General features: G+C 38.0%; 1 protein-coding gene and 1 long non-coding RNA gene across 2 annotated transcripts in view; both read right to left on the minus strand.

Annotated features, from left to right (window-relative positions):
* The window catches only part of ankrd33ba (ankyrin repeat domain 33ba), a 39,778-nt gene extending 20,691 nt beyond the window's left edge, over positions 1 to 19,087 (minus strand). Inside the window, exon 1 of the mRNA XM_047350533.1 lies at positions 18,023 to 19,087. Coding sequence (XP_047206489.1) covers positions 18,023 to 18,457 — 435 coding nt within the window. The 5' untranslated portion in view covers positions 18,458 to 19,087. The remainder of the gene's footprint in view (positions 1 to 18,022) is intronic.
* Positions 19,088 to 23,276: 4,189 nt separating this feature from the next.
* Positions 23,277 to 26,676, minus strand: LOC124858220. The gene is made up of 2 exons (XR_007035777.1): positions 26,217 to 26,676; positions 23,277 to 25,983 (listed from the first exon to the last, which is right to left on the minus strand). It is a non-coding gene; the product is annotated as an uncharacterized LOC124858220 (long non-coding RNA).
* Between the last annotated feature and the right edge of the window lie 1,130 nt (positions 26,677 to 27,806).

Raw genomic sequence — 27,806 nt, forward strand, 5'->3', positions numbered from 1 at the left:
AAAATAAAAAGAAAGCAGGCAAGAAAACAGGAAGAGAAATGCAGATATCCACCACTCTGGTTCATCCTTGGGCTCCAATTTCCAGAAGACTGAAGGTGCCACACCTTCAGTCTTCTGGAAATTCATCAATTCAAACAATTTTACGCAAGTATTATGACCATGCAAATGTCCATCCGTCATAATGCTCAGGAAAGAAACAGGTTCTGTGTCTTAGAGATATATGTGTTGTGGTGCAAAATGTGTGTGTAGATCCCACAAAAAGGCAAAAAACCTTGTGAAATTGCTGGGTAAAGCTGGTAAGAGAGTGTAATTTCCTAGAGCAAAACAAAGCCTTTAACTGCATGGGCTAAGAGGCCACTCGGCAAGAAAGAAGCATACTAAAAGAAACAAAAGCAACACTAAAAAGCCAGATCACATTTTTCAAATTCACTATGTGACAAAGACCTTAATTTTTTAGAACATCCCCTGGGATCTCGTGAACCTAAAACTGAAGTGTTTAAACATAACGAACGTTGTTACATTAGATGGCATCACAAGGAAAGATGACTACAAGGCAATACTGAAGCAACATTTTAAAGGGGACATATCATGCAAAATCCACTTTTTTAGCCTTTAAATACATTTTGTTATGTACCTGGAGTCTGTAGGAGTGCAGAAAAGTTGACTTTAGTCTCTCAAGGTGTTGTAAAGATATTTTATATATTCTGTTTGGGCCATATTGTTCAGTCCGTTCAGTTTTCTCTATCATCTGTTAAATTTTTTCAACTGTTACGTCAAAGTATTTGCTGTGGAACAGTCAAACAAGGTCATGGAGTTATGGCTGATTAATTTCACAAATCCGCCATATTTATGTCTCGCTGTGATCTTGTAGTCCAGGCTCAAGTATGCCTAAACTGAAAGATGATAAGTTCGGTTTGGGTGTTGGGTGCATTAACCCACACAATTCATCACACCGTTCCCCAGCATCAGAACCTCTTTGAAGGGTAACATTTTATTTTTCATGGAAATGTTCCCACATTTGTGGGAAATTCCTATTTCCCCCACTTCAAGGACGAGTGCCTTCATCAACCTTCACCAGTATCAAGAAGGAATTGCTGAAAGACTTCATCTGATGAAGCGGTCAGTTTCTTCTGTCTATCGAAACAATGGAGGAAGCAAAGCGGTAAGCTGCAAATCACACTAAAATAACAACAAACTTTATTTTAGACATGAGTTTTTTTGTGTGTTTATATGATGTCCCGGCCATTGTTTTGACAGCAGTAGCATCGTGCTTTCTGCTTTTGTTAGTGTTGTGTGCTGCTTTTAGCTGTGTTTTGAATAGAATTAATACATAAACAGTTTTGCATTGTTTTTGCCGTTTTTCTCTTGGTTCCGTAGCGCTAGATAATTGTTATTAAACTACAAAAATGGCCAAACGGGTCCAAGTGGAGCACTCTTTGACCTGGAGGGGGGTGGGGTAAAAAGTGCCTCAATAACGTTTAAAGAGGCCGCACCAAAACAAGTTGTTCTCAGACTGACCTTACAACAGGGGTAAAAGAGGGGCCTGTAGAGCAACAATAACAAAGAGTTCAAACCAACACATTGCAGTTCCTCTTTATATAGACCACAACTGAATGATTTGAGCGTGAAAAGAAAGGATTTAAAAACATGATATGTCCCCTTTAAGACATCAGCCAGAAGGATAAACCTTGGCAACAAATAGGCCTTCTTAATGGACAGTGACACTAAGCTATACCTCCAAATTAATTGGGGGAATGTTATATATAACATTGGCTACCATAGAAAATCTGTTGCCAGAGTTAAAAAGGTGTGCGCGCGCAAGGCAACCTACAAACTTGACATAGCTACACCGGTTCTGTCAGGACAAATGGGCCAAAGTTCCGGCAAAGCATTGTAAAAAGCTTGCGGCTGGACAACAAAAATGTTTGACCCAAGTCAAAAGTTTAAAAGGCAACTGTACCAAATAAAAAGGAAGTGTATGCAAATGTATCAATTTAAAGCAAGTAAAAAAAATTCTAGCTCATTATTTCAGCGTTTTGCAAATAGGTAAACTGTTGTTAAGCCGTACTGTTGAGCTGAGCTTCAGGCCCCGCCCCTCCCTCAGTATAGGTCTGGTGTGTCTCCCCCACCTAGAGGCAGCAGACTGTTTGTTCCAGGTGGAGATGATCTGATGATTAGTTTGGAGGTATTCACTCACAGGGCAGCAACAAGCAATGTGTGTCCGGCGTTGGCTGGAGCTCGAGTTGGGTGGAGCGTGAATAGCAGATCTCGCGTCGGGGCGGTTGGTATAAAACTGGTTTGTGACTGGACTGCTATGGCATCTCAGGTTGAGGATGAGGGAGATGATGAGATGGGTTTTGGAGATTGGACTCCAGTGCGTGGTAGTAGAGGGTCGGGAAAAGAGAGAAGTAAAAAAGAAGCTACTTTGAGAGGGACACAAAGTAATAAACGGGGCCAAGAAGAAAATAGTTCGGATGAAAATCTTGCAGTTTGTAAAGGGTTGTTAGGGAGGAGTCCAAAAGGATCATAAAGTTTAGGAAGGAGGATGAAGGTACTCAACTAAGTCCGTTAACTCTCTCTCGAGAGAGAGAGTTAAAAAAGAAGTTTGGAGAGCTGATATTTGCTAAGATTCTTAGAGATGGAACTCTATTGATTACAGTTGGGAGTGAAGAACAGAAAAACAAAGTGATGAGCACCCAGAGTATTTGTAAAAAAACGGTGAGTGAGATAAAGATTTTGGGAGAGGCTAAAATAGCTAGAGGAGTTATCTCAGGAATTCCGATAGGTGAAGATCTGGAAAAGTTCAGACGCAGTATCTATGGAAGTGAAGTAAGCAAAATAAAAAGATTGATGAGAACAGTTGAAGGAAAAAGAGTGGAAAGTCTTTCGGTGATGTTGGAGTTTCAAAAAGCTACTTTTCCTGAAAGAATAAAAGTAGGGTGTATGTGTTTTCCTGTTAGGCCATATATTCCTCCTCCTCTAAGATGTTATAAATGCCAGAGATATGGACATATCGCAGCAGCATGTAAGGGGAAACAAAGAAGTCCAAAGTGTGGAGGGGAGCATGGGTATGATGAATGTAAAAATGGAAAAGATACTTGTAACTGTGGAGGGCAACATAGGGTGACTTATGGAGGATGTGAAGTAAGGAGAAAAGCAGTGGAAATTGAACAAGTTAAAGTCATTAATAATATAGGTTATGCAGAAGCTGCAAAAAGAGTGAAGAAACCAAAAGATGTGCCAGGAACAGTTCAGCTGAGTCCAACACCAGAGCAAAGGCGGATTAGATCAGACACAGTACTGACAGTTGAAAAGATCATGTTGTTTATTGCTTATGTAATTAACTGTACAGATCAAGTTAAACACAAGACAGAAAAAATCAAAATAATCATGAAAGGAGCAGAGAGGTTTTTCGGTATTAGGAATATATCATGGGAGCACATAAATAAGAGATTAGGGGAAGAAGGGAGGGTAGGAGGACCAGAAGAAAGAACAAACTGATCATCTTACAATGGAAGGCAAGAAGTCTAATTTCAAATGGGCAAGAATTTAAAGGATTTATTAAAGATTTTAAAGAAAAATTAGATTTTATATGCATTCAGGAAACTTGGCTTAAACCAAATCTTGATTTTGTTATCAAAGCATATGAAAGCATTAGAAGAGATGGAGAGGGAGGATCAGGAGGAGGATGTATAATATTGATTAAAAAGGGATTCAATTTAGACTTTTAGATAAAGGAAAAGAGTTAGAATATATTATTGAAATTTGGACATAAATTGGGAAAGTTAAAATAAACTTTTTTTATAATCCATGTAAAAGACTTTCATTAGATCTAATGGAGGAACTTGGGAAGTATTTAGAGGGTAAAGTGATTTGATGTGGGGATTTTAATGGACATAGCTCACTATGGAGTGATCATAATGATCAAAATGGGGGTGTAATTGAAGAAATAATGGATGTGAAAAAATTTGGTAGTGTTGAATGATGGGAGTGGAACAAGAATTAATTTGAGAGAAAATACAGTGTCAACAATTGATTTAACATTAGTTTCAGATTCTCTAGCAGGTGTTTGTTTGTGGAAAGTAATTCATAAAACAACTATAGAAAGGGATCACTTCCCTATTATGAATGAAGTAAAAATACATATAGAGAAATATTGTATAAATGGGATGAAAAAATGGTGCTTTAGATCTGCAGATTGGGAAACTTTTAGGAATAATAATGAAATAAAACTATGAAAAGTGGATATAAATAGTAGTATTGATGAATTTAATCTTTCTATACAGGTCCTTCTCAAAATATTAGCATATTATGATAAAGTTCATTATTTTCTATAATGTCATGATGAAAATTTAACATTCATATATTTTAGATTCATTGCACACTAACTGAAATATTTCAGGTCTTTTATTGTCTTAATACGGATGATTGTGGCATACAGCTCATGAAAACCCAAAATTCCTATCTCACAAAATTAGCATATTTCATCTGACCAATAAAAGAAAAGTGTTTTTAATACAAAAAACGTCAACCTTCAAATAATCATGTACAGTTATGCACTCAATACTTGGTCGGTAATCCTTTGGCAGAAATGACTGCTTCAATGCGGCGTGGCATGGAGGCAATCAGCCTGTGGCACTGCTGAGGTCTTATGGAGGCCCAGGATGCTTCGATAGCGGCCTTTAGCTCATCCAGAGTGTTGGGTCTTGAGTCTCTCAACGTTCTCTTCACAATATCCCACAGATTCTCTATGGGGTTCAGGTCTGGAGAGTTGGCAGGCCAATTGAGCACAGTGATACCATGGTCAGTAAACCATTTACCAGTGGTTTTGGCACTGTGAGCAGGTGCCAGGTCGTGCTGAAAAATGAAATCTTCATCTCCATAAAGCTTTTCAGCAGATGGAAGCATGAAGTGCTTCAAAATCTCCTGATAGCTAGCTGCATTGACCCTGCCCTTGACAAAACACAGTGGACCAACACCAGCAGCTGACACGGCACCCCAGACCATCACTGACTGTGGGTACTTGACACTGGACTTCTGGCATTTTGGCATTTCCTTCTCCCCAGTCTTCCTCCAGACTCTGGCGCCTTGATTTCCGAATGACATGCAGAATTTGCTTTCATCCGAAAAAAGTACTTTGGACCACTGAGCAACAGTCCAGTGCTGCTTCTCTGTAGCCCAGATCAGGCGCTTCTGCCGCTGTTTCTGGTTCAAAAGTGGCTTGACCTGGGGAATGCGGCACCTGTAGCCCATTTCCTGCACACGCCTGTGCACGGTGGCTCTGGATGTTTCTACTCCAGACTTAGTCCACTGCTTCCGCAGGTCCCCCAAGGTCTGGAATCGGCCCTTCTCCACAATCTTCCTCAGGGTCCGGTCACCTCTTCTCGTTGTGCAGCGTTTTCTGCCACACTTTTTCCTTCCCACAGACTTCCCACTGAGGTGCCTTGATACAGCACTCTGGGAACAGCCTATTCGTTCAGAAATTTCTTTCTGTGTCTTACCCTCTTGCTTGAGGGTGTCAATAGTGGCCTTCTGGACAGCAGTCAGGTCGGCAGTCTTACCCATGATTGGGGTTTTGAGTGATGAACCAGGCTGGGAGTTTTAAAGGCCTCAGGAAACTTTTGCAGGTGTTTAGAGTTAACTCGTTGATTCAGATGATTAGGTTCATAGCTCGTTTAGAGACCCTTTTAATGATATGCTAATTTTGTGAGATAGGAATTTTGGGTTTTCATTAGCTGTATGCCAAAATCATCCGTATTAAGACAATAAAAGACCTGAAATATTTCAGTTAGTGTGCAATGAATCTAAAATATATGAATGTTAGATTTTCATCATTACATTATGGAAAATAATCAACTTTATCACAATATGCTAATATTTTGAGAAGGACCTGTATGTAATGCTATTATAGAAGCAGCTAATCAGGCTATAAGGATGGAAGGTGGGAAAAGGGAAAGAAAATTGGTACCCTGGTGGACAATAGAATGTACTGGAGCTATTAAGAAACAAAATAAAGCTTTTAAGTTATTAAAAAGAAATCACAACTTTCAGAATTTGAATGTCTATAAGAAATTGCAAGCAAATGTAAGAAGAACCATTAAAAATGCAAAAAGAGAAGAGAGAGTTTTTGTATTTTAGTGGGGAGGGAGACAGACATTTCTAAGGTATGATATCCAATACTAAATAATGGGGAAATATCAGCAGTGAAAGATAAAGAAAAGGCGGAAATGTTGGTAAAGGCCTTTGTTAAAATTCATAGTTCTGAAAATATTAGTGAAGAAGGGAAAAAAGGACAAGAAACGACAATTTTAGAGAATAAGGAGTTATTGGAGCAAAAGGAAGATTTAAATGATTCATTAAATATGTTGTTCACAATAACAGTATTGAATAGGGCACTTACAAAATATAAATTATCAGCTCCAGGAAAAGATCAGGTATGTTATGTGATGATAAGTAATTTAAGTGAAACGTCTAAAAATATTTTATTAGAATTGTATAATCGAGTATGGGAGGATGGAGAATTGCCAAAAAAGTTGGAAAGAAGCAGTGATTATACCAATCAAAAACCAGGGAAAGATGAGACAAAACCAGAAAATTACCGACCTATAGCTTTAACATCAAACATATGTAAAATAATGGAGAGAATGATAAATGAAAGATTGTTATATTATATGGAAAATAAAGGTCTTATATCAATGTATCAGACTGGGTTCAGGAGAGGGAGAAACACAATGGATCCAGTATTATGTTTTGAGAATGAGATTAGAAAGGCTCAAGTGAATAAAGAGTGTTGTAGCAGTATTTTATGATATTGAAAGAGCATATGATATGATGTGGAGGGATGGGTTATCAATAAAAATTAGAAAAATGGGAATAAATGGTCATATGTTTGAATGGATTGGGAATTTTTTAGAAGGAAGCCAAATACAAGTGAGAATAGGGAAGGAGTATTCTGAGAGATTGAATATAGAAAATGGGACACCACAGGGAAGCATAGTATTATTTTCTGTTATAATTAATTATATGTTTAAGGAAGTAGCACGTGGAATGGGATTTTCACTTTTTGCTGATGATGGAGCAATGTGGAAAAGGGGAAGGAATTTAAAATGTATTGTAAACAAGCTGCAGGGGGCAATTTCAGTTGTAGAAAAATGGTCTATAAATGGGGTTTTACGTTTTCTGTGGAAAAAAACTAAAATAATGTTTTTTACACGGAAAAGAGTTGATGAAAAAATCAAGTTGAAATTATATGATCAGGAGTTGGAAAGAGTTAAACAATTTACATTTCTTGGGTTGTTGTTTGATGAAAGAATGACATGGGGTGTATACATTAAGAAAATATTAGATAAATGTAGGAAGGTGTTAAATATAATGAGGTGTTTAGTTGGGGAGCTGATATAAAGTCATTGAAAGCCATTTAATTAGGTCAGTCTTGGATTATGGGTGCATGGTTTATAATTCAGCAGCAGATACAAATCTCCAAAAGCTAAATTATATTCAATATCAAGCTTTAAGAATATGTACAGGTGTTTTTAAAACATCTTCAATAGCAGCATTACAAGTTGAAATGGGAGAAATGCCTCTTAAATTTAGAAGAGATCAGTTATAGAACCTCTGAAGATCATTGTGCAAAGAAGAATTCTTCATAAAATGAAGAACATTATGGAGAACCCTGAGCATCCCTTCATGAGACTGTCCTACAACAACAGAGTGTCTTCAGTCAGAGGCTTCTTCAGATCTGCTGTAAGACGGAGCGCTACAGGAGATCCTTCCTGCCCACAGCCATCAGCATCTACAACGGCTCTTTGAAGAAACCTTCATAATGAGCTACAACAACATTTAATTTGCCTTTGGGATTAATAAAGTATTTTTGAATTTGAATTATCTTTAAATTATTGGACAAATTTACAAGGACAAAGGAATGGCCATCCAACATTAAAAGTGCTTACAACAAGTTGGGAGAAGGAAAAAATAAAAGGATTTGGATGGATAATAAATTCTAAAGCTAATGAAATTCAATTACATAAATTAGATATAGGTCAGACAGTTCCATTACCTACAATACCACCTTGGATACTTCCTGATGCAAAAATAGATTTTTCATTATTAGAAAAGAACAAAAATAAGTTTTTTATTATGAATAAATATATTGTACAAGAATACATAAACCAGTATTATAACTATGTACATATATATACTGATGCATCAAAATACTGCAAATAGGATAGGAATACCTTTCATTGTACCACAATTTAATATCAAAGTAGGAAAAAGGGTAAGTGATGGAGTATCCGTATACAAGTCCTTCTCAAAATATTAGCATATTGTGATAAAGTTAATTATTTTCCATAAAGTCATGATGAAAATTTAACATTCATATATTTTAGATTCATTGCACACTAACTGAAATATTTCAAGTCTTTTATTGTCTTAATACGGATGATTTTGGCATACAGCTCATGAAAACCCAAAATTCCTATCTCACAAAATTAGCATATCATTAAAAGGGTCTCTAAACGAGCTATGAACCTAATCATCTGAATCAACGAGTTAACTCTAAACACCTGCAAACGATTCCTGAGGCCTTTAAAACTCCCAGCCTGGTTCATCACTCAAAACCCCAATCATGGGTAAGACTGCAGACCTGACTGCTGTCCAGAAGGCCACTATTGACACCCTCAAGCAAGAGGGTAAGACACAGAAAGAAATTTCTGAACGAATAGGCTGTTCCCAGAGTGCTGTATCAAGGCACCTCAGTGGGAAGTCTGTGGGAAGGAAAAAGTGTGGCAGAAAACGCTGCACAACGAGAACAGGTGACCGGACCCTGAGGAAGATTGTGGAGAAGGGCCAATTCCAGACCTTGGGGGACCTGCGGAAGCAGTGGACTGAGTCTGGAGTAGAAACATCCAGAGCCACCGTGCACAGGCGTGTGCAGGAAATGGGCTACAGGTGCTGCATTCCCCAGGTCAAGCCACTTTTGAACCAGAAACAACGGCAGAAGCGCCTGACCTGGGCTACAGAGAAGCAGGACTGGACTGTTGCTCAGTGGTCCAAAGTAATTTTTCGGATGAAAGCAAATTCTGCATGTCATTCGGAAATCAAGGTGCCAGAGTCTGGAGGAAGACTGGGGAGAAGGAAATGCCAAAATGCCAGAAGTTTAGTGTCAAGTACCCACAGTCAGTGATGGTCTGGGGTGCCGTGTCAGCTGCTGGTGTTGGTCCACTGTGTTTTATCAAGGGCAGGGTCAATGCAGCTAGCTATCAGGAGATTTTGGAGCACTTCATGCTTCCATCTGCTGAAAAGCTTTATGGAGATGAAGATTTCATTTTTCAGCACGACCTGGCACCTGCTCACAGTGCCAAAACCACTGGTAAATGGTTCACTGACCATGGTATCACTGTGCTCAATTGGCCTGCCAACTCTCCTGACCTGAACCCCATAGAGAATCTGTGGGATATTGTGAAGAGAACGTTGAGAGACTCAAGACCCAACACTCTGGATGAGCTAAAGGCCGCTATCGAAGCATCCTGGGCCTCCATAAGACCTCAGCAGTGCCACAGGCTGATTGCCTCCATGCCACGCCGCATTGAAGCAGTCATTTCTGCAAAAGGATTCCCAACCAAGTATTGAGTGCATAACTGTACATGATTATTTGAAGGTTGACGTTTTTTGTATTAAAAACACTTTTCTTTTATTGGTCGGATGAAATATGCTAATTTTGTGAGATAGGAATTTTGGGTTTTCATGAGCTGTATGCCAAAATTTTCCGTATTAAGACAATAAAAGACCTGAAATATTTCAGTTAGTGTGCAATGAATCTAAAATATATGAATGTTAAATTTTCATCATGACAATATGGAAAATAATTAACTTTATCACAATATGCTAATATTTTGAGAAGGACCTGTATACAGCAGAAATGCTTGCTTTACTTCTATCCTTACCAGTTGGTGGCGGTAATGCCTCCTTCAGTTGTTTGCCAACCGCCAATATAAGAAGAAGACGAAGAAGAATAAGCAACGTGTCAGAGAAATCCTGGGAAAAAGACTGCAGGATTAAAAAGCATGGTTCAAAGACAAGAAGGAGCCGGTGAGCTATGAATTATCTTTCAAGCTGTGGATTTAAGACCCATATGTTTATACTGAGATTGAAAGTTTAATGTTAAAATCATGGTGTTTAAAATACATGTTGTAATTGAGATATTTATTGAAGTTCAGTCAAGATGTGTTTTAAAAGGTATTGAAGTTTAAAGTAATTTGCTAAATGTGAATTTATGGAATGGTGTTTATGGAAGCTAAAAATGTAAGGTTAAAATTATCACGGGATAGCACTTTAAATATATTTGTATTTTGGTGCTTAAATCTGGATGTTATGCTTTCAATGATAATTTCTAGTTATTTAAAGGGTATTTAATTTTGGTCACAGTTAATTTTGACTTATTGGGTTTTGTTTAACCTTTTTAGTGTTGTTTGTATTTAAAAGTTTTTCGCCTTTTGTGGCCTTGACAACTTTCAAAATAAAAGAGAAAAAAGAAATAATTGATTATTGGTCATTGAGTGAAGTCCAGTTCAAAGTCTTCTAAAGCAAGTTGCCTTTTCATGTGGGGGAAACCTGCAGTTTGAACCCAAAAAAGTGGGAACCCTTGATGGTAAAAAACCGCCAAGAAAGATTGGAGCAGAAACCCTGCTGAAAACCAAAATAGCTGACTCAAAGTCGTTGGAGCAGCTTAAAACAAATAGAGCATCTGCAAAACGGTTATTCTCCCAGCTGGCCAACAACATTGTTCAAATGCATGCCATAATGTCAGAAGAGGAGCTCAGAGACAGTTTCAAGAAACTCATAACTGAGGTAAACAAAGTTATGGAAGCAAATGGAGATGTGGAAGCTCAGTATCTTGCAGAGGCAGACTTACAAGAAGATTCTAAAGAAGTTCCACAGTTAAGTGATCTGCAAATGGCTGCAAGTGAATGTGAAATGAAACTGAAGGAGCTGAAGGACCTTGTCCAGATGACGCTTTGGGTGAATTTTGGAGAAGACGAACTAACAATTTCTTGATCATTGAGTGAAGTCCAGTTCAAAGTCTTCTCAAGCAAGCTGCCTTTTCAAGTGGGGGAAACCTGCAGTTTAAACCTAAAAAGGTGGGAACCACTTGACACATACAGATGTAAAACAGGGAACGTTTAGTCTGATTTAAAGTCAGTGATTTAAAAAAAAAAAAGGTTACATGTCTTTTTATACAGTACATGTCTGGTTTCTAATGTTTATTTTCCAAAAAAGCAGCACAGTCTTGTTGAAAGATGTTATCTAAACTAACAGTTCAAGGGGAGGGTCTAGGGGGCAAACCAGCAGTTGAGTATACTGGCAAGGTCACTCTGGTAAGCAATTTGGAGGCTGTGCAACCAGTCAAGACAGCGTATATTGGCGGCCTGAACAGAGAAACTGAAAATTATCTAAGTTCACACAGGTAGCAGACAAGATGGGCAAAACAAACGAGCAAAACTGTTTCAAAGGTCTGCTTGGTAGCAGAAGTAACAAGCAACCTGAACTGAATCTATTCCTTCTTTTTTTGATCTCTGGTATCATTCCCAGCTCATGGAAATCAGCTGTTTCTTCAGATCCAAAAACATAGTGACCCCTTGGATTTAAATAATTATCACTCCATTTCCTGACTGTTTCTCCCAAAAGTTTTTATATATTTTATTTATTAAAAACTGAATTTGGTTAAAATTTTAAATCAAGCAATTGTACAATTGGAAAAAGCAATGCTGGTTCCAAATAAACAATACTGTATTTTATTTTTTGTCAAAGCATTTGTTTCTTTGAATTATAATGAATTATTTATCCAATTATTTATCTAACAGAACCCAGTCTGTTACAGCAAAAACAATACACCAGGTTTGTTTACAATCTCTTAGGGAGATCCACCTGGATCTATTTTAGCCCCTAGTTTATTTTCTATGTTTATAAATAATTCTAGACAGGCACTAACTGTAGCCAAAATACACTTAAGCTTTTGACTTAAATTGTTTTGTTTTTTAATTTTATTTCAAATTTTTTTCCCTATGTATGAGGAGGTGAGGAGCTCGGCCATCCAGGAGGGGCTTGGAGTAGAGCCGCTGCTCCTCCACATCGAGAGGAGCCAGTTGAGGTGACTCGGGCATCTATACCGGATGCCTCCTGGAAGCCTTCCTCGGGAGGTGTTCCAGGCACGTCCCACCGGGAGGAGGCCCAGGGGACGACCCAGGAGACGCTGGAGGGACTATGTCTCTCGGCTGGCCTGGGAACGCCTTGGGCTCCCCCCGGAGGAGCTGGAGGAGGTGTCTGGGGAGAGGGACGTCTGGGCGTCTCTGCCGAGTCTGCTGCCCCCGCACACGGTCCCGGATAAAGCAGAAGACGACGAGTACGAGTACGAGTGTTTACCCTATGTAGCCAGAAAAGAAACCTGGGCAATTATATTATTTACCTACGGTATATAATTATTAATAATAATAGTAGTAGGAGTATTGCTACTACTATTTACCCAACCTTTTGTCTTATCGTACTAGCATATGTGATACGGGGTCCAGTTTAAAAGTAGATATTTGTAAAATGTCCTTGTTTTTGTTTCATATCTTTGGTAATACGTTTCAAAACATCAGTCTTCGGACTCACCCATGTCTTCATACTTTCAAGGGTCTTCTTAAAACTGTTCTAAAAGACGTGTAATTATTTTTTTTATCTTTTATTGGTAATGAATTGTGTTGGATTTTGGTTTACATGACTTTTAAATATTTAACATCCACCCAAATTTTATTTGGTATTACATTCTGTAATTGCTTCCTTTTCTGTCTTTTATGTCTTTAGTTTACTATCTTGACAAGGTCTTTCTGAAAGTAGAAATGATCTATCTCAGTGGGACCTTCCTGGCTAAATAAAGGCTTTACTTTTATTTGTAATAATAAAAATAACAATATGTTTTCAATGGGATTATAACTTTTAAATGTGACCTCACATTACAGATGTTTTAAAGCACCCTTCCATGGATTCATTACTGATCCTGAACACAGCCTATCACAGCTGCCACAGGGCAATACACAGGGTACATGCTGTACAGGCCACCGATCTATCACAAGGTTAAAACAAAGAGACTGAAAATAAGTTTTACCTACGGTCAATTTAGAATCACAGTAGAAACTAACCCTAAATTGAGTGTACATGTGAGTGCCTCTGGAAAGGTCCCAGTCATGATTATTTCTATGAGCACTATGCAAAGTAGCAGAACACTGCCTAGCATTTCAGATACTTTTAATACCATCAGCTGATACTAGATGTTCAGAGATCACTGATATACAAGGCATATACCAGTATGAAAACAAATGAAACACTGCCATCTGTTTCGCTGCAATTTTAAGCAAATGTGTGCACAGGTCAGAGCAACATTTTGTTATATATATATAATCTTATTGACAAACAGCTTGCATATAAAAATATGGGTCGAACAAATAATTGCCCGACACACACACACAAAGTCGCAAACACACACACACTAAGTAATCTGGGGAATATCCAGAGCTTAGAATAGAAAGGCTTAGTTCTATCAGTCAGAATGACACAGAGAGAGGGGGAGATGGAACTGTGTATCCACATTTCATGTGAGATTACTAAACTAGTTACAAAAAGGGTGAAACAATACTAGAGTTGTCTACTACTACAGCCCAATATATTCCTTAAATGCCCATAAATACAGGTTTTGGATCTGAATTTTGGGTATTATTTGTAAATTCAGACCAGAGCTGTTGGACTACAGAGGTTGAATAATGCATTTAACAAATCACATTTTATTTGCTTCTCTTAGCCCAAGAAGTCCAGTAAATTGCCCACCTCTCTTGTAATGTTACACATAGGAAAACTTGGCAAGTTGTAAATAACTAGGGTCAGTTAAACAGTTTAATTCATAAAATATAAGCCAAGACAAAATGCACTTTAAAATTCTGCTAATTTTGTTTTGTTCTGAACCTCTGGAGGAACTAAACTGCTGGCCTCGCACGATTTTTCTTCAGTAACAAACCACTCTAACTTCTTCCTTGTTTTCTAAATAAGGACTTCCCCACAGTTTTGTTTTTTTTTTGTTTCTATTTAAAAATTTAAAAGCATTAGTCAGAACTCTACTCAGGCAGACAACTTGCATCTCTGCATGCAGTATTTCTTTTTACAGGGGTTTTACAGGGTATCTTTTTGTTCAGAACCCAGCGCACACATGCAGGAAAACAAACACACTCTATGTTGCCCTTAATCACATACCTCAGCAGCACCACTGACACAAATGGACTAGGCCACGATTCTATCAATACCTCCCTCTTAAATGTCTTTCTCTCTGCAGCTCAGCTTTTACACACCCATATCAAATCTGATGTGTATGACTGTCGCTTTGATTTTTCCACTTGTCTGTATTTGCTTGAAGCATTGTGCTTGCTACCATCTGCAGTGCCAGATTTCGGTCTCTATTTGCCTATGCCTCATTTGTCTCTCTTCCACTTTGCCAGTTAGTTGATTTGTGTGTTGGTCAGCTGATTTCCAAATTTGCAGCACAAGCTGTTGTTTGGTTTTTCGTCTGTAGTCTCAGCGTTTACATTTCAAGCCTATTGTGCCAGTTTTAATGTCAGTCAGCATAAGTCACCTGATTTCAAACCATTAAAATGACTGTGTTTTGATGGACACTCTCTGTGTGTGGGTTGTGCAGTGGTAAAAACAAAAGCTGCTAAAAGACTTGTGGCCTAATTTAAGCTGATAGCTTTCTGTGTTTGTGTGTCTCATGAGTTTTGCTGTGAACATGAAAACCCAATAAACTGAAGGAGACAGCATATCTATCTATCTATCTATCTATCTATCTATCTATCTATCTATCTATCTATCTATCTATCTATCTATCATTAACTTCTATGCCTAATGCGACATCCCAACCTGCAGCTGGACTACAAATCATTAGCAAACCCTAACAAGTAACCACATTCTAAAAGGAATCACTGAAAACTGGGAACTTTACAATGTGACCATCACACTTTAAGGGTGAAATGATTTGACTGGATCAAGCCAAGAGATACTTCAACTCTGCATTATTTTGCTGTTGCCTTGCCGCAAGAATTTCTGGGTTCAAATCCTGGTCTTTATGCATTGAGTTTTCATGTTCCCTCTCTATATGCATGGGTTCTATCGGGGACTCCGGGTTTTCATATAAATATATTTTACTGTACATGCTGATTTGCCAGATTTTTTGCTTTGATACGTTTTGGGGGCTTGCCAGGATGTGCCAAATCTCATTTCCCCATATTTACCATTCCAAGAGTCCTCTCTTCTTTCATTTACGCTTTGAAAGCTAAGGTTTCGCAAAGATACACTGCCTGGCCAAAAAAAAAGTCGCCACCTGGATTTAACTAAGCAAATAGGTACGAGCCTCCCATTGGATAATTACTGCATGGGCGATTAAGTTTCAGCTGGCAAAAAGTTATTTAACCCCAACTGGTGCAATGGGTGAAGTGGTGAAGTGATGCACCCATCATGCCTAGTGCCTACTGTACAAGCCTGTGGGGGCAGTGCTATGATCTGGGGTTGCTGCAGTTGGTCAGGTCTGGGTTCAGCAACAGTATGTGTTCAAAAAATGAGGTCAGCTGACTATCTGAATATACTGAATGACCAGGTTATTCCATCAATGGATTTTATCTTCCCTGGTGGGACGGGCATATTCCAAGATGACAATACCAGGATTCATGGGGCTCAAATTGTGAAAGAGTGGTTCAGGGACCATGAGACATCATTCTCCCACATGGATGGGCCACCTCAGAGTCCAGACCTTAACCCCACTGAGAATCTTTGGGATGTGCTGGAGAAGGCTTTGCGCAGCGGTCAGAATCTACCATCATCAATGCAAGATCTTGGTGAAAAATTAATGCAACACTGGGTGGAAATAAATCTTGTGACATTGCAGAAGCTTATCGAAACAATGCCACAGCGAATGCATGCTGTAATCAAAGTTAAAGGCGAAATGGTTATTAGAGTGTGTGACCTTTTTTTTTGGTGGCAACATTTTGTTTTTTGGCCAGGCGGTGTATGTCAGCATGTTAATGATGAACTTGATTATTGTATAGAATGCACAGCAATTAGACCTTATTTTATCTTTGACAATAAACACTAATGATGACAATATGTTAACATAAACTAACACAAAACATGATAGTGTAACTTAGTTCAAAAGTAAGGTCAGCAGAATCTTACCATCTAAGAAAATCTGTGAAGGAAATTTGAAAAAGGGGAACCAACAATTATATAAAACATCTTTCGGGCACCATGTTTGAGGTACTTTTACCAGTAACATCAATAAACTAAAATGAAGCCAGTAAGAATGGAATCATGTGTTTTGTAGTTGTTGATAAACCTAAAACAAACCTGTAAATATAGGGAAAGCATGCTGACTGGTCCGAATGTATGCATTTATAATGCAAGTGGATAGCATAGAGACAGGAAAATTTGTTATTTAACTAGAAGTATGGAAAAAAAAATTATTTGGCATAGAAATTTAACATTGTTAGTAATAGCAGTTGGCACATGATTCTACTCGCAAACTTTGGTTGTTGCCAGCCACTATCAAAATATCTGCATGACTATTCTAGTCTATTTTTCCATCACTATGGCCATTACAGAGGAAAGGCATAATCTGATTTAGTTTTTGGATATATGTTTATAACTATAATTCTCTCTCTCTCTCTGTCTCCCTCTCTCTCTCGCTCTTTCTCTCTCTCCCTCTCTCTATATATATATATAAAAACACATACATACATGCATGTGTAATGTTTGATATTAGTAACATTGTGACTTCCTAATACAGCGTGCTGTAATTGAAACTGATCCATCACTACTGTAGGATTTATGGCATTAAAATATGTCACTGGTGAAATTGCTCTTGAGCACTGAAATATCACTCATATAGAGGATGTTAAGTTAGACTAAAATTGGCAAACATATTTTTTTAAGACAGGAGTTTATCTCCTTTCCTGAAGTGAGCTGTCATCCACCATCACTGCAAACGTTTTGTGAAATATTAGATTTGACTGTGAAGGAGTAAACTGCTCATATCTAAACTACCCAAATAAAAACACATAAAACCCAGGGATTTTTTCTTGACAGTTTGAAAGAGGAAGTGCTAGTTTTGTCATTGGCCATTTTGAATAATTTAATATTTAACACTAAAGTCAGTCACAGTTAGGCATGAGCCTTCATAAGATTCTAATGGTATGATACCCTTGAGTAAAATAATTGTTGTTTCACTGCGTCAGTGTATTTAGAGTTTAAAGCATAAAAACATAAACATTATCTAAGTTATGTATAACATTTATAAGTTATTTTGATTTTGTTACACATGCTCAGCAAAAGTACAGAATATGCACCCACTATTCTGAGTAGTAATTTGCTAGTGCATACCAAGCCAAAGAGTGAAAGGAAAGGAAAAGGGGGGGACTCTGAAGATGTTTGGCAGGAGATAGCTTTCCATGTAAACTGGGTAAGCCCAGGCCCCCCTAGTAATGATGAAAGACTGATTTACTGGAGGTGAAATGGGAGGCGGAGGGTGTGCTGATTCAGCATGTAGTTGTGCTGGAATAAGGTGTCTATATACTTTGATGTGGCATATTACTGGTAGACGTTTAGGGATGGTATCTGGTCAGCAGAGGTCTGACCAGATACTTAGCAAAAGCCTGGAAATAAGTAAGTAACCCTGAGCAGAAAGCTTAGGCTTAATTATCCCAACACGTTCTGAATCTGATGGTCCTTAACTACACATGCTGTACTTTAAGGTCAGAAAGTATAAGAAACAAAGGCTATTGTAGGATAAATTTCCCCACATGAATGCAAAACTTCAACAAGGACAGGAAGTAATCGAAGCCACCACAATCTGTTGTTTTCCTGATGTAAAACTTGTTGAGTAACCAAAGATACTTGTGGGCAGATATTTTTTTTGGGGGGGGGGGGCAGCATGCCTGCATGTGCTTCATACCCTGTTATTCCTGTCAGCCTCCTTGACCTCCTCTTCCTTCACCCCGTGTCGTATCATTATCCGGACAATCGCCGCGTTGTTAGTGCAGCACGCCTTGAAGAAGGACAGCGGCTCCGGGCTCTCCGGAGATGGAGTGCGCTCCGAGTCCGCGAACACATCGTCCGGAGGATAGAAAGAGTCGTCCGACGCGATGCTCCGACAGTCCTCCAAATCCTCAAAGTCAACCTCCTCGAACTCATCGCTCTCTTCCTCGCTCCCTTCGTCGTCCTCCTCGCAGGACCCCAGGTAGTCCTCCTCGGAGTTGGACAGAGGCTCCTCGGCTATCGTCGGGTGGACATGGCCGATGTTTCCCCCAACTTTTTTCTGCTGCTGAAGCTGCTTGACGCGGACCGACGAGGCGCCCCCTCCATCCCTGTCGTCCGTGATCAGCACCATCTAACCCCGGAGCCCAGGGCACTGTCCGCTGGGTGGAGTGCAGGCTGGCACACGGTGCGCGGGCATAACAAAAAAAAAAAAAAGGTCACTTATGTCGTCCACTACAACTTAAATAAACAAAGTCCTAAATATTTGCTTTTATTTAGATTACACTAATTGAAAAAAAAAAAGTTGCGCATTGGCCGTTAATCATCTTCGGAGATGAGTTGACGTTGCGGTGCATATGTGGGTGGTAAATGTCCCTCGAAGTTAGATTTCCTGTCGCTCCTCCTGAAAGCGAAAGCTCGCTTTTTCAAACTTATATTTCGAGAGCACACAGATGACTGGTTGGGATCTGCGTATTTTTGAAAAAAGCTGTTTTCAGCAGAAAGTAAAAGTACTGCGCACAAGACTTGTCCCATGCAGGGCGGAGAGAGCCGCCAGCCTGTTAACCCATAGTCACCTAATCCGATTAGACGCAACTGGGACCTCTCTCTGTGTGTGTGTGTGTGTGTGTGTCTTCTAGTAAGAGATAATTCGGCTAGAACCAACCAACCCTGCTGTCAGGCATGGATATATTTAGAGTATTCTAGTCTGAAGATTTGCGCCTTTGTTTTTTATTTAGCTGCTACTTTATTTTTTTTTACATATTTCTTGGTAAACTTTATACATTACTATGTTATACGTTTTGTCTGACCCAAATGCTTTGTTTGGGACTTAATTACAAATGGTGTAATATATTTCAAATAACCTTTCCATTATTTCTATTTAAATCGAGCATCATACACTACAAACTGCTGGATAAAACCCAACTGAGTTTGTGTTTCTGTGCCAAGCAGGACCTGAGTCAAATATGCACCGATTCAGCCCTGGGTTCATTTCACTCACAGGATGGTTGTGGGTTTAACCCAGCATGCAGGACTATGCATTCAGATAACAAAAATGGATTAAATGTGTTAAGGATACCAAAGAGTTTGTCAAAATGAAAACCCGTAGCCCGGATTAGTCTATTTAACAAGCAGGCCTACTATTTGTCTTAAAATATATAAAGATTTAATTTTTTGTTTAATTATGCATTAAAAAGTGATTAGATTGAAGATAAAGAAGACAGCTGCATTTGGGTAACCTAATTCATACTCAAAATATAAAACCCAATATATTATCTAACCAAAATGTAAATTTGGTCCCCTGACAGAACAAAATAGGGAACTAATGGATGTAGTTTCGTTTTTTGAACACCTGGTTGGTGTTATTAGTTTCAGTGTTATTATTTTTAGCACACCAAGTGTCAGTCTGTAACAGATGTCAGGTTGATTTCCTTGTTTACATGTGAGATAAACTAACTGTTAACATCTGATGAGGGGGTTCACATGGTACACATTAGACTTTTCAATAATGTTACAAAAATGTGTTTTTCAGAGTTTTATCTCTGTTGTGGCCACATTTCTGTTCCTTACATAGGTGTCAACCAAATCAACAGTAAGGACCTTGGCTTTCAGTAAGTAACACAGTCTGTATCCAATGTCATCTGCGTTTGATTAAAAAAAAACTCACAGAAGGCCAAGTTTACACCCATAATTATGCATTCAACTGCCCGCTGCAGATCTACTCTGCTGCAGACATTCAGTCTATGCTATCTGATTGCTGCTTTGACATAAACTGTCAATAGTAGCTCTCAGAGACATACACTGTAGATGACTCAGAGATTCAGAGAATAAAGTAGTACTATTTTAAGCATTTAAACGAGGCATTTTGGACTGTGGACCCTCTTAAACATTACTATTTTGAAGTAACATTTTAATATTTTCAAGGTTTGTTTCATTATGTGTTGTGTAAAATACTAGCACTATTTTGTGATACTTAAATTAAAGTGATTGTTTGAAGTACCTTAAAATGAAAAGACTAAATAATGACAGGTAAGGCAAGGGAAGGTGTGCTGTGATTGGTTGTATTTCAGGGAAGGTTAGGTTCCCCTCTCTACCCCATAATATAATAAAATAATCTACTCTGTCTTCAAAGTCTGCACTTCAGTACCGTTCACCACCGCTGCTAGAAATTTAGCAGGATTAAACTCCAAAAAAGAAGCAGCAACTAGGGTCAGAAAAAACTCCCACTGGCTAATAGTAATAAAATAAGTTAGCAATAAACTTGCATTTTAGTGAGTCTATAAAATTGTAGCAATTTATCAGGACTCCTAATGCATTAATATTAAAAGTTGTATAAAACACAAATGTTTTTTCTTACAATACTCAATATAATTCTACTTTTTAGTATTATATCACATTTAGACAGATTAATTGTTCATTATGTTAACCTGCCAGTCCTCTTAAGTGACTTGCTGAACATTTGGTGAGGCCGGAGGGCCCTGTTTTATTGGCCCCAAAATGACTAATTATGATGAATGCTGATTAAGACCGGAAGATGATCAGAGATAAGAGCTCTTTAGCTCTTAAATTTTCACTTTAGTACTGAGCCAGTGCTTGAAACAAAGCTGCTGGGAAATTTGTGTTACATTAAAAAGCACCTTAGTGTAGCAGATGTTGGCTTGATATTTGAATGTGGTCCCTGATCCTCTAAGGTATATATATTTCTCACTGTGTGCTTTAAACTACATTTCAAAGTCATGTTATTTGTTATGTGATGTATTGCATGCCAGTTTGGTAAAGCGAATAATTGTCATTTACAAGTAACAATCGAACATCATTACTACAAAGATAGAGCTGCTCGATATCACATAGGTGAATTTAAAATATAGGAGAAAAACCAATCAGCAATTACAAATAAATGGACAAATAAAAAACTATTAAAAGTAAAGCTTTTAAAGAATGCCTCACTTAAAAAGCAGATAAAATCTAAATACTTCTACTTTTACTACTTTTACTACTAATACTTATACTGCTACAATAATAATGTATTGAAGTGATTACAGTGCACAGGGTTTAGTTATTGGAATTTACATTTAAAGGTCACTCAGTGTGAATGGAAAAATACTAAATGATTGTGCAGACGGTCAGTTTTTTAGCAGATGCCCTGAGCAGGAACAGTGTGCAGCAGGGATAGCAGGGGTTAGAGATGATCTTCTGCATCTTCCTTCCACAGCACTTTAAAAGGTACAGAATGTCTGGCAGTTCTGTTCTGGTAAAGCACTGTGCTGATCTAATTATCCTCTGTAAAGCTTTGTAATCCAGAGTGTTGCAGCTGCCAAACAAGGTTGTGATACAGAATACTCTCTATGGTGCATCTGTAGAAATTAGTTAATACTGTGGAGTGCGTTCTGAACCTTCTCCTTCGTTGCTGAAAAAAGAGCCTGGGTCTTGCTAATTTGGTTATCACACTGATGTGACGAGCTCAGATCTTCACTGATGCAGATACCCAAAAAAACAAAGCAACTTTTACCGCCTCTGACTCCAGCAAACTGGGCCTGCTTTTTCTGCAGGTTGTCCTGGTCTAATGATTACATAATTCCTATGTCTTCTCTGTAGACAAACCAGTCCCAATGTAATAGAAGACAACAAAATCATGGTGTCATTAGCTAATTCAGTTATGATGCCTTATTTATGTTTAGACTGTACAATCACTGGTGAACAAGGATTGACACAGGGGGCTTAGCACACATCCCTGTGGAGTTTCAATGTTGACTATCAGTGTGAAAGAGGCAGCATTTCTGATGCTTAATGATGAGTGTCAGTGGAATTATGATTTTTTTAAAGCACAACTGCAATCAGTGAACAACATCTGTACATGTGTGGCGTTCTGGTCCATTTGGGGAGGGAAGTGTGCAATTCATCATACAAAAGCGGTTGTGTCATCTGTAGTTCTGTTTGGCCTATAAGCAAACTGGAGTGTGTCAAGCAAAGCAGCTGGATGTGAAGTAGGCTTTCACTCCTCAAATCGTTTCATGGCATTGCAGGTGAGAACAACAGGACAATAGTAATTTTAGCAGATTACTTCAACTTTTTTTGGGAGATAAATAATGGTGTTCAGTGTGTTTACGTGTCAGTGTGTTAAAGGTACTACAAAGTTTTTATTCCATTACAGTGAGGTAAGAATGGCTCCTTTGCACATTATTCACACAAGGGCATTGTGTCTGATAGATTCCCTGACCCACTCAAAGTGATTGTTAAAAAAGAGCAAATTGGATTCAAATAAAATATTTCTGTACCTCAATGTGGACCATTCGTCATTTGAAAGGGTTTGGTTGATCAGAAATACATTTTCCCCATTTCACACTTTTCAGCAGAAAGCCTGCACACATCTCATGAGCTTAGCATAACATTTCCACAGGGTTTAGACAAGTTCCTGTGTGCCTCCTCTCTTTCACTCATGTATTTATTCCCCCTAAAACCACAAACGACCAAAACACCCACAAACACACGCAACATGCTCTCCTCTATGGCATGTAGCAGGCACGCAGCACAAAGATCTTCTATGAGTCTCCCTTGGACACAAGCACTGAACTGTTAGGTTTGTGTTTGCATGTGTGATGTAGAGAAAATGTGACAAGAATCATTTGTTTATCAAAGAGCTTCAAACAGAGGCTTTTTTGTTTAAAATTTAACAGGAATTTTAGCTTTTTCCATCCTAATAGCAAAGGCAGAATGACTGATTATTTAAGTATGATTAGAAATTCTTGACATTATTGTTTAATAAGTGAGGCCAACACAGAGAACACCAACTATTCCACAGCTAACACTCATTCAAGGATAAAGAAAACATCTATTGGCAGCTGAAAAGGAGAAATTCAACAGTCCACAAGTTGTAATTAACTAATCTTATTCAGCCAGAAATGGTCTTTAATTAATTCTTCTTTTGATGTGTGGAAAAAATAAATCTCCACCTGGTTAAATTGTCCTTTATTTATTGGTATCACATTTTACAAATTATTTGTGAGCTAACACAAAATCTGTATTAATAAAGACAACATTTTTACAAACACAATTAGAGGATAGTACCTCAAAGTGTGACTGAGAGAAGGAATCCAAGTAGCCTAGCACTAACGCTTACAGACTCCTAGACTCAGTCTACTACATAAAATCGTAAATGAAAGACCGAGGCAAAAAAAAAAGGAACTGCAAACGAATCGTAAATGCTAATGACTGCTGGAATGTTGTTGAAAGACATCTCAAAAAGTGATGAAAGCTGTGAAAACAACCCCGGCTCCTGTCTTGAAATATAAAAAAAGTTACATACTTTTTTTTTCTCATTTAAGGTCTAGAATCCAATCTTTCACTTGGTCATGTGTATCATGTTTAGGCTTTTACGATGACTGTTCAATTACAAGAATAATTTGCCTGAAAGATAAAAAAAAAAAAAAAAGAATCCTCTATTGTAGTCAGCAGTAAAATAAGTTTATTTTTCTGTTTATATGTTTTTCAACTACACAATATATACACCAATAAAAGAGTGGTTTTCTCATCAGCAGATTGTATCCCTCAAATGTTATGCTCTCACTGTGCATTGATGAACAAGACATGGACAAACCTTTGACTATTACTGCCTACATGCTACAATCAATGTTACTTTCTAATGCAACAATTTTGTTAATCCAGGAAAATGTTCTTCTAGTGTCTTGCAAAAGTATTCATACCCGTTGAACTTTCTGTCCTGTTATTACCAAAATCCTGAACATATTTTCTTGAGATTTTATGTCTTAGATTAACTAAATTGTAAATAATGTGAAAAAGAATAAAAATCACACATTTGTAAACATTTTTTACAATAAAAGTCTGAAAAGTGTGGTGTGTCACCTATTATTACGCTAACATCCCTAAATAAAACCCAGTTCTAATAATGGTCTTTAGCAGCCCCCTAATTAGTATAGAGTCCACTTGTGTTTAATTTAATCCTGGTATAAATACATCTGTTCTACAAAGGCCCAAGATATTGAATTAAATAAATGGGTGAAAAAACAACATCATGAAGACCAAGGAACACCAGACAGGTCAAGAGTAAAGTTGCAAAACATTTTAAAGTGGGTTTTTGACATCTTATGTAGCACTCTTCAAACCATTATCCAAAATGGTAAGAAACAAGCACAACTACACTACATAGCAACCAAAACATGGCCATCCACTTAGACAGGTTGGGTAAGAGGAGCATTATTCAGAAAAGCAGCCAAGTGGGACATGGTAACTCTGGAAGACCTGCAGAGATCCAAACCTTGATAATGACAACTATTATTCATACAATCCACAAACCTGGCACTTATAAAATAATAGCAAAAGGAAAACTATAGCTGAAAGAAAGCCATACAAAGTATGTGTTTTGCGACAGGCAACGTAAAGGAGGCACCATACCTTTGGAAGAAGGTGCTCTGGTTAGGTGAGACCACAACTGGACTATTTCCAATTGGCCTAAATGCAAAAAGCTGTGTGTAGCATAAAAATGAACATTGCACATCATCCTGAACACATCATCTCATATAGAAATAAGATGTTGGCAGCTAGATACTTTGGAGATGCTTTCTTTATGGTAGGGTAGTGCAGTTGGTCTAAGTTTATGAGATGATGGATGGAGCTAAAAACAATAAATAATCATTGACACTGGGGTGAAGCTTAACAACAACGACCCATTATTATACATCCAAGAATACAATGAAATGGTTTAGATACAAGGGGCTGCACGGTGGTGCCGTTGGTAGCACTGTTGCCTTGCAGCAAGAAGGTCTTGGGTTCGACTCATTTCCAGGAGTCTTTCTGCATGGAGTTTGTACGTTCTCCCCGTGCATACAAGGGTTCTCGCACAGTCCAGAAACACGACTGTTCACTTAATTGCTCTCTGTTATTTGCTCTGTGTGGGTGTGTGCATGGTTGTTTGTCCTATGTGTCTCTCTGTTGCCCTGCAATGGACTAGCAATTTATCCAGGGTGTACTGTGGCTTTTGCCCGTAGGCCGCTGGAGAAAGGCACCAGCAACTCTGTATGGAAGATGCCGATATAAAAAATGGATGAATGGTTTAGATATATGCATATTTGACAGTCAGCAAAAGGCGGGTATTGGCTCAGGAGGGCTAAACACAAGCCGCACTTTTCAGATTTTTACTTGTATGCAGTTTTAAAAACCATGTATCATAAATAGTTTCTGGTTGTAACATAAGTAGAATGTGAGCAAGTTAATGGGGGTATGCGTTATTCCTTGACACAAAGCAATCTTAAAGTTTATGCTGTATTTAGGACCTTAGAAGGTCCTAAATACAGCAATCTGCAATCAGACTATGGATAATTACTCTTACAACCTAATTTGTAAACAAACTAAACTAAGATGTGGAACGCTGTTAAATAATAAACCACTACAAGAAAAGAATGAGTTTTGCAGTAAAAGATTTGCATCCTCGCCATAATCAAATGTTGTTTTTAAACGTAAATGCTTTCGTATTCATGTGATAATGAGCAGGCTGGATCAATCTCCGTCAAGCCTAAACAGAACTCTTAGGTGTGCTGGGTTTACTCCTATTCAGCTCTTGAGGTTCTGGAGGGGCTAGATGGAGTTGTTGCCATGTCATCCACGTAGATAAAGTTAACAGGTTTTATCATCCCATCCTGGATCGCCCTGCAAAAGACATATTTCAGGTATGTTAAACATTTATAAAAAAGACAAAGTCACTCACATTCAGTAAAGACAAACGTAAAACAAATAAATAAATCTCAAATGTATACCTTATTACTCATGATATTTGTTATCTAGTTGAGTATTATTCAGTCACCAAGAGAACATAATTATAAAATTGATATGCTCAGCAGCATCAGAACACAGCATGAATCATATGTTCCCTTTGTTCTTACCCTGAGAACTGTGACACAACAGCTACACACAGGAACACTTTGTCCACTTTCTCTTCTCTTTCCTGTTTCACACTATTCTGCAACTTTCCCTGAGTCCCTGCAGATGTGATGTTATAGCTTTAAAAAAAAAAGAAACAGTAAGGTCCACTCTACAGCAGAGATTCCTAAAGGGCGGACATATTTGCAATGACATCATATTCTTTCCACTTTCCGACACCTTTAAAACAGGGGGGCTTACAAGCCTTTTAGCTTTAAATGTGACCATTGTTTCCTAAGATGTTTCCCAAAAATACAAGCGAGTTGCCTAAAAATGTAAAGATACGGAAACAGATGTTCTGTGAATAGTATCCCAAACGTGGAAGGTATTAGAACATGAAAAGGTCAATAAATACAGGAATACATCTTCATGTTGGGGATTGCTTTGGGTGGATTATTCATGAATTAGAGCATAATCTACTTTACTAGGACAGTCAACAAGGACGGGTCTTACCTGACAAGGTGGATCTCTCTGTTGCAAACTGTATTTGTAAGCATGCACACTTGGCTTATTTTAACACAACCGAAACAGATATTTTAATTTGAGCCAACAGAGTCTCTGTTTGAAGTTTACTGTTGTGAAATTAAACATTTTTAAATTTATATTCACAGAAGTAAAGTCGAACATGAAACTCATTCAGCAGTGGCAGAATATTACTTTTTTTTTTACCCCATTTACTTCTGTCAAAGTCCAAGAGTAGCCACTGTCTACTTCCTATGTTTTGCACACTCAAACATTATGAGCCGTCGACACGGGAATTAGTCCCGAGCTATACGGCTTAATGTAACAATATAAAAATGCCAATTGACAACTTTCACTACTTTAACTTACCTAGAAATACAGAAAACAGGCACATAAATCTGATGTGCTTGACACTGCCGGCTGTGACGGTCCACTTAAAACCAAGGCTGCAGTCACTGCATGTCTGAACTGACCTTATTCTGATCATAACTAGAAATCAAATGTTTTACACTTTGTTTTAGCTCCATCCATTTTCCCATCCACTCTGAATGTGTTCCCTGTCCTCGCAGAAAAATGTTACCACAGCATGATACTGAAACTACCTTGTTTCACCGCAAGGATGAAGTGTTCAGGGTCATTTGCAGTATGAAGCCTTCACAGAATGGGTGAAATTATACTGAAAATAAATAATATGCAGATTAACTATTTACTAATTAGTTGAAGGCATTTGCACTGGATTTTATTTAGGGGTATCAGAGTAAAAGGAGCTGAATACTATGTACACCTCACTTTTTAGATTTGTTTGTAAAAAAAACATGAAATCCATATGAATCCATATGAAATATGAAATCCATATATAAGTTTTCTTCCACTTCTAAATTATGCATTTCTTTCTGTTGATGTATCACTTAAATCCCAACAAAAAGCAATGTTGTTTGTAGTTATATGTGAAAAAGTTTCAGGGGTATGAATACTTTTGCATATGAATTACATTGCAATCTAGCACAAATTTTAGAATGATATGTAACTAGTCTTTTTTCTAAAGTTATTGTATATGTTTTATATAAGATTTTCCAAACAGAGTGGCATTC

Source organism: Girardinichthys multiradiatus, chromosome 21 (assembly GCF_021462225.1).
Source record: "Girardinichthys multiradiatus isolate DD_20200921_A chromosome 21, DD_fGirMul_XY1, whole genome shotgun sequence".
Taxonomy (NCBI): domain Eukaryota; kingdom Metazoa; phylum Chordata; class Actinopteri; order Cyprinodontiformes; family Goodeidae; genus Girardinichthys; species Girardinichthys multiradiatus.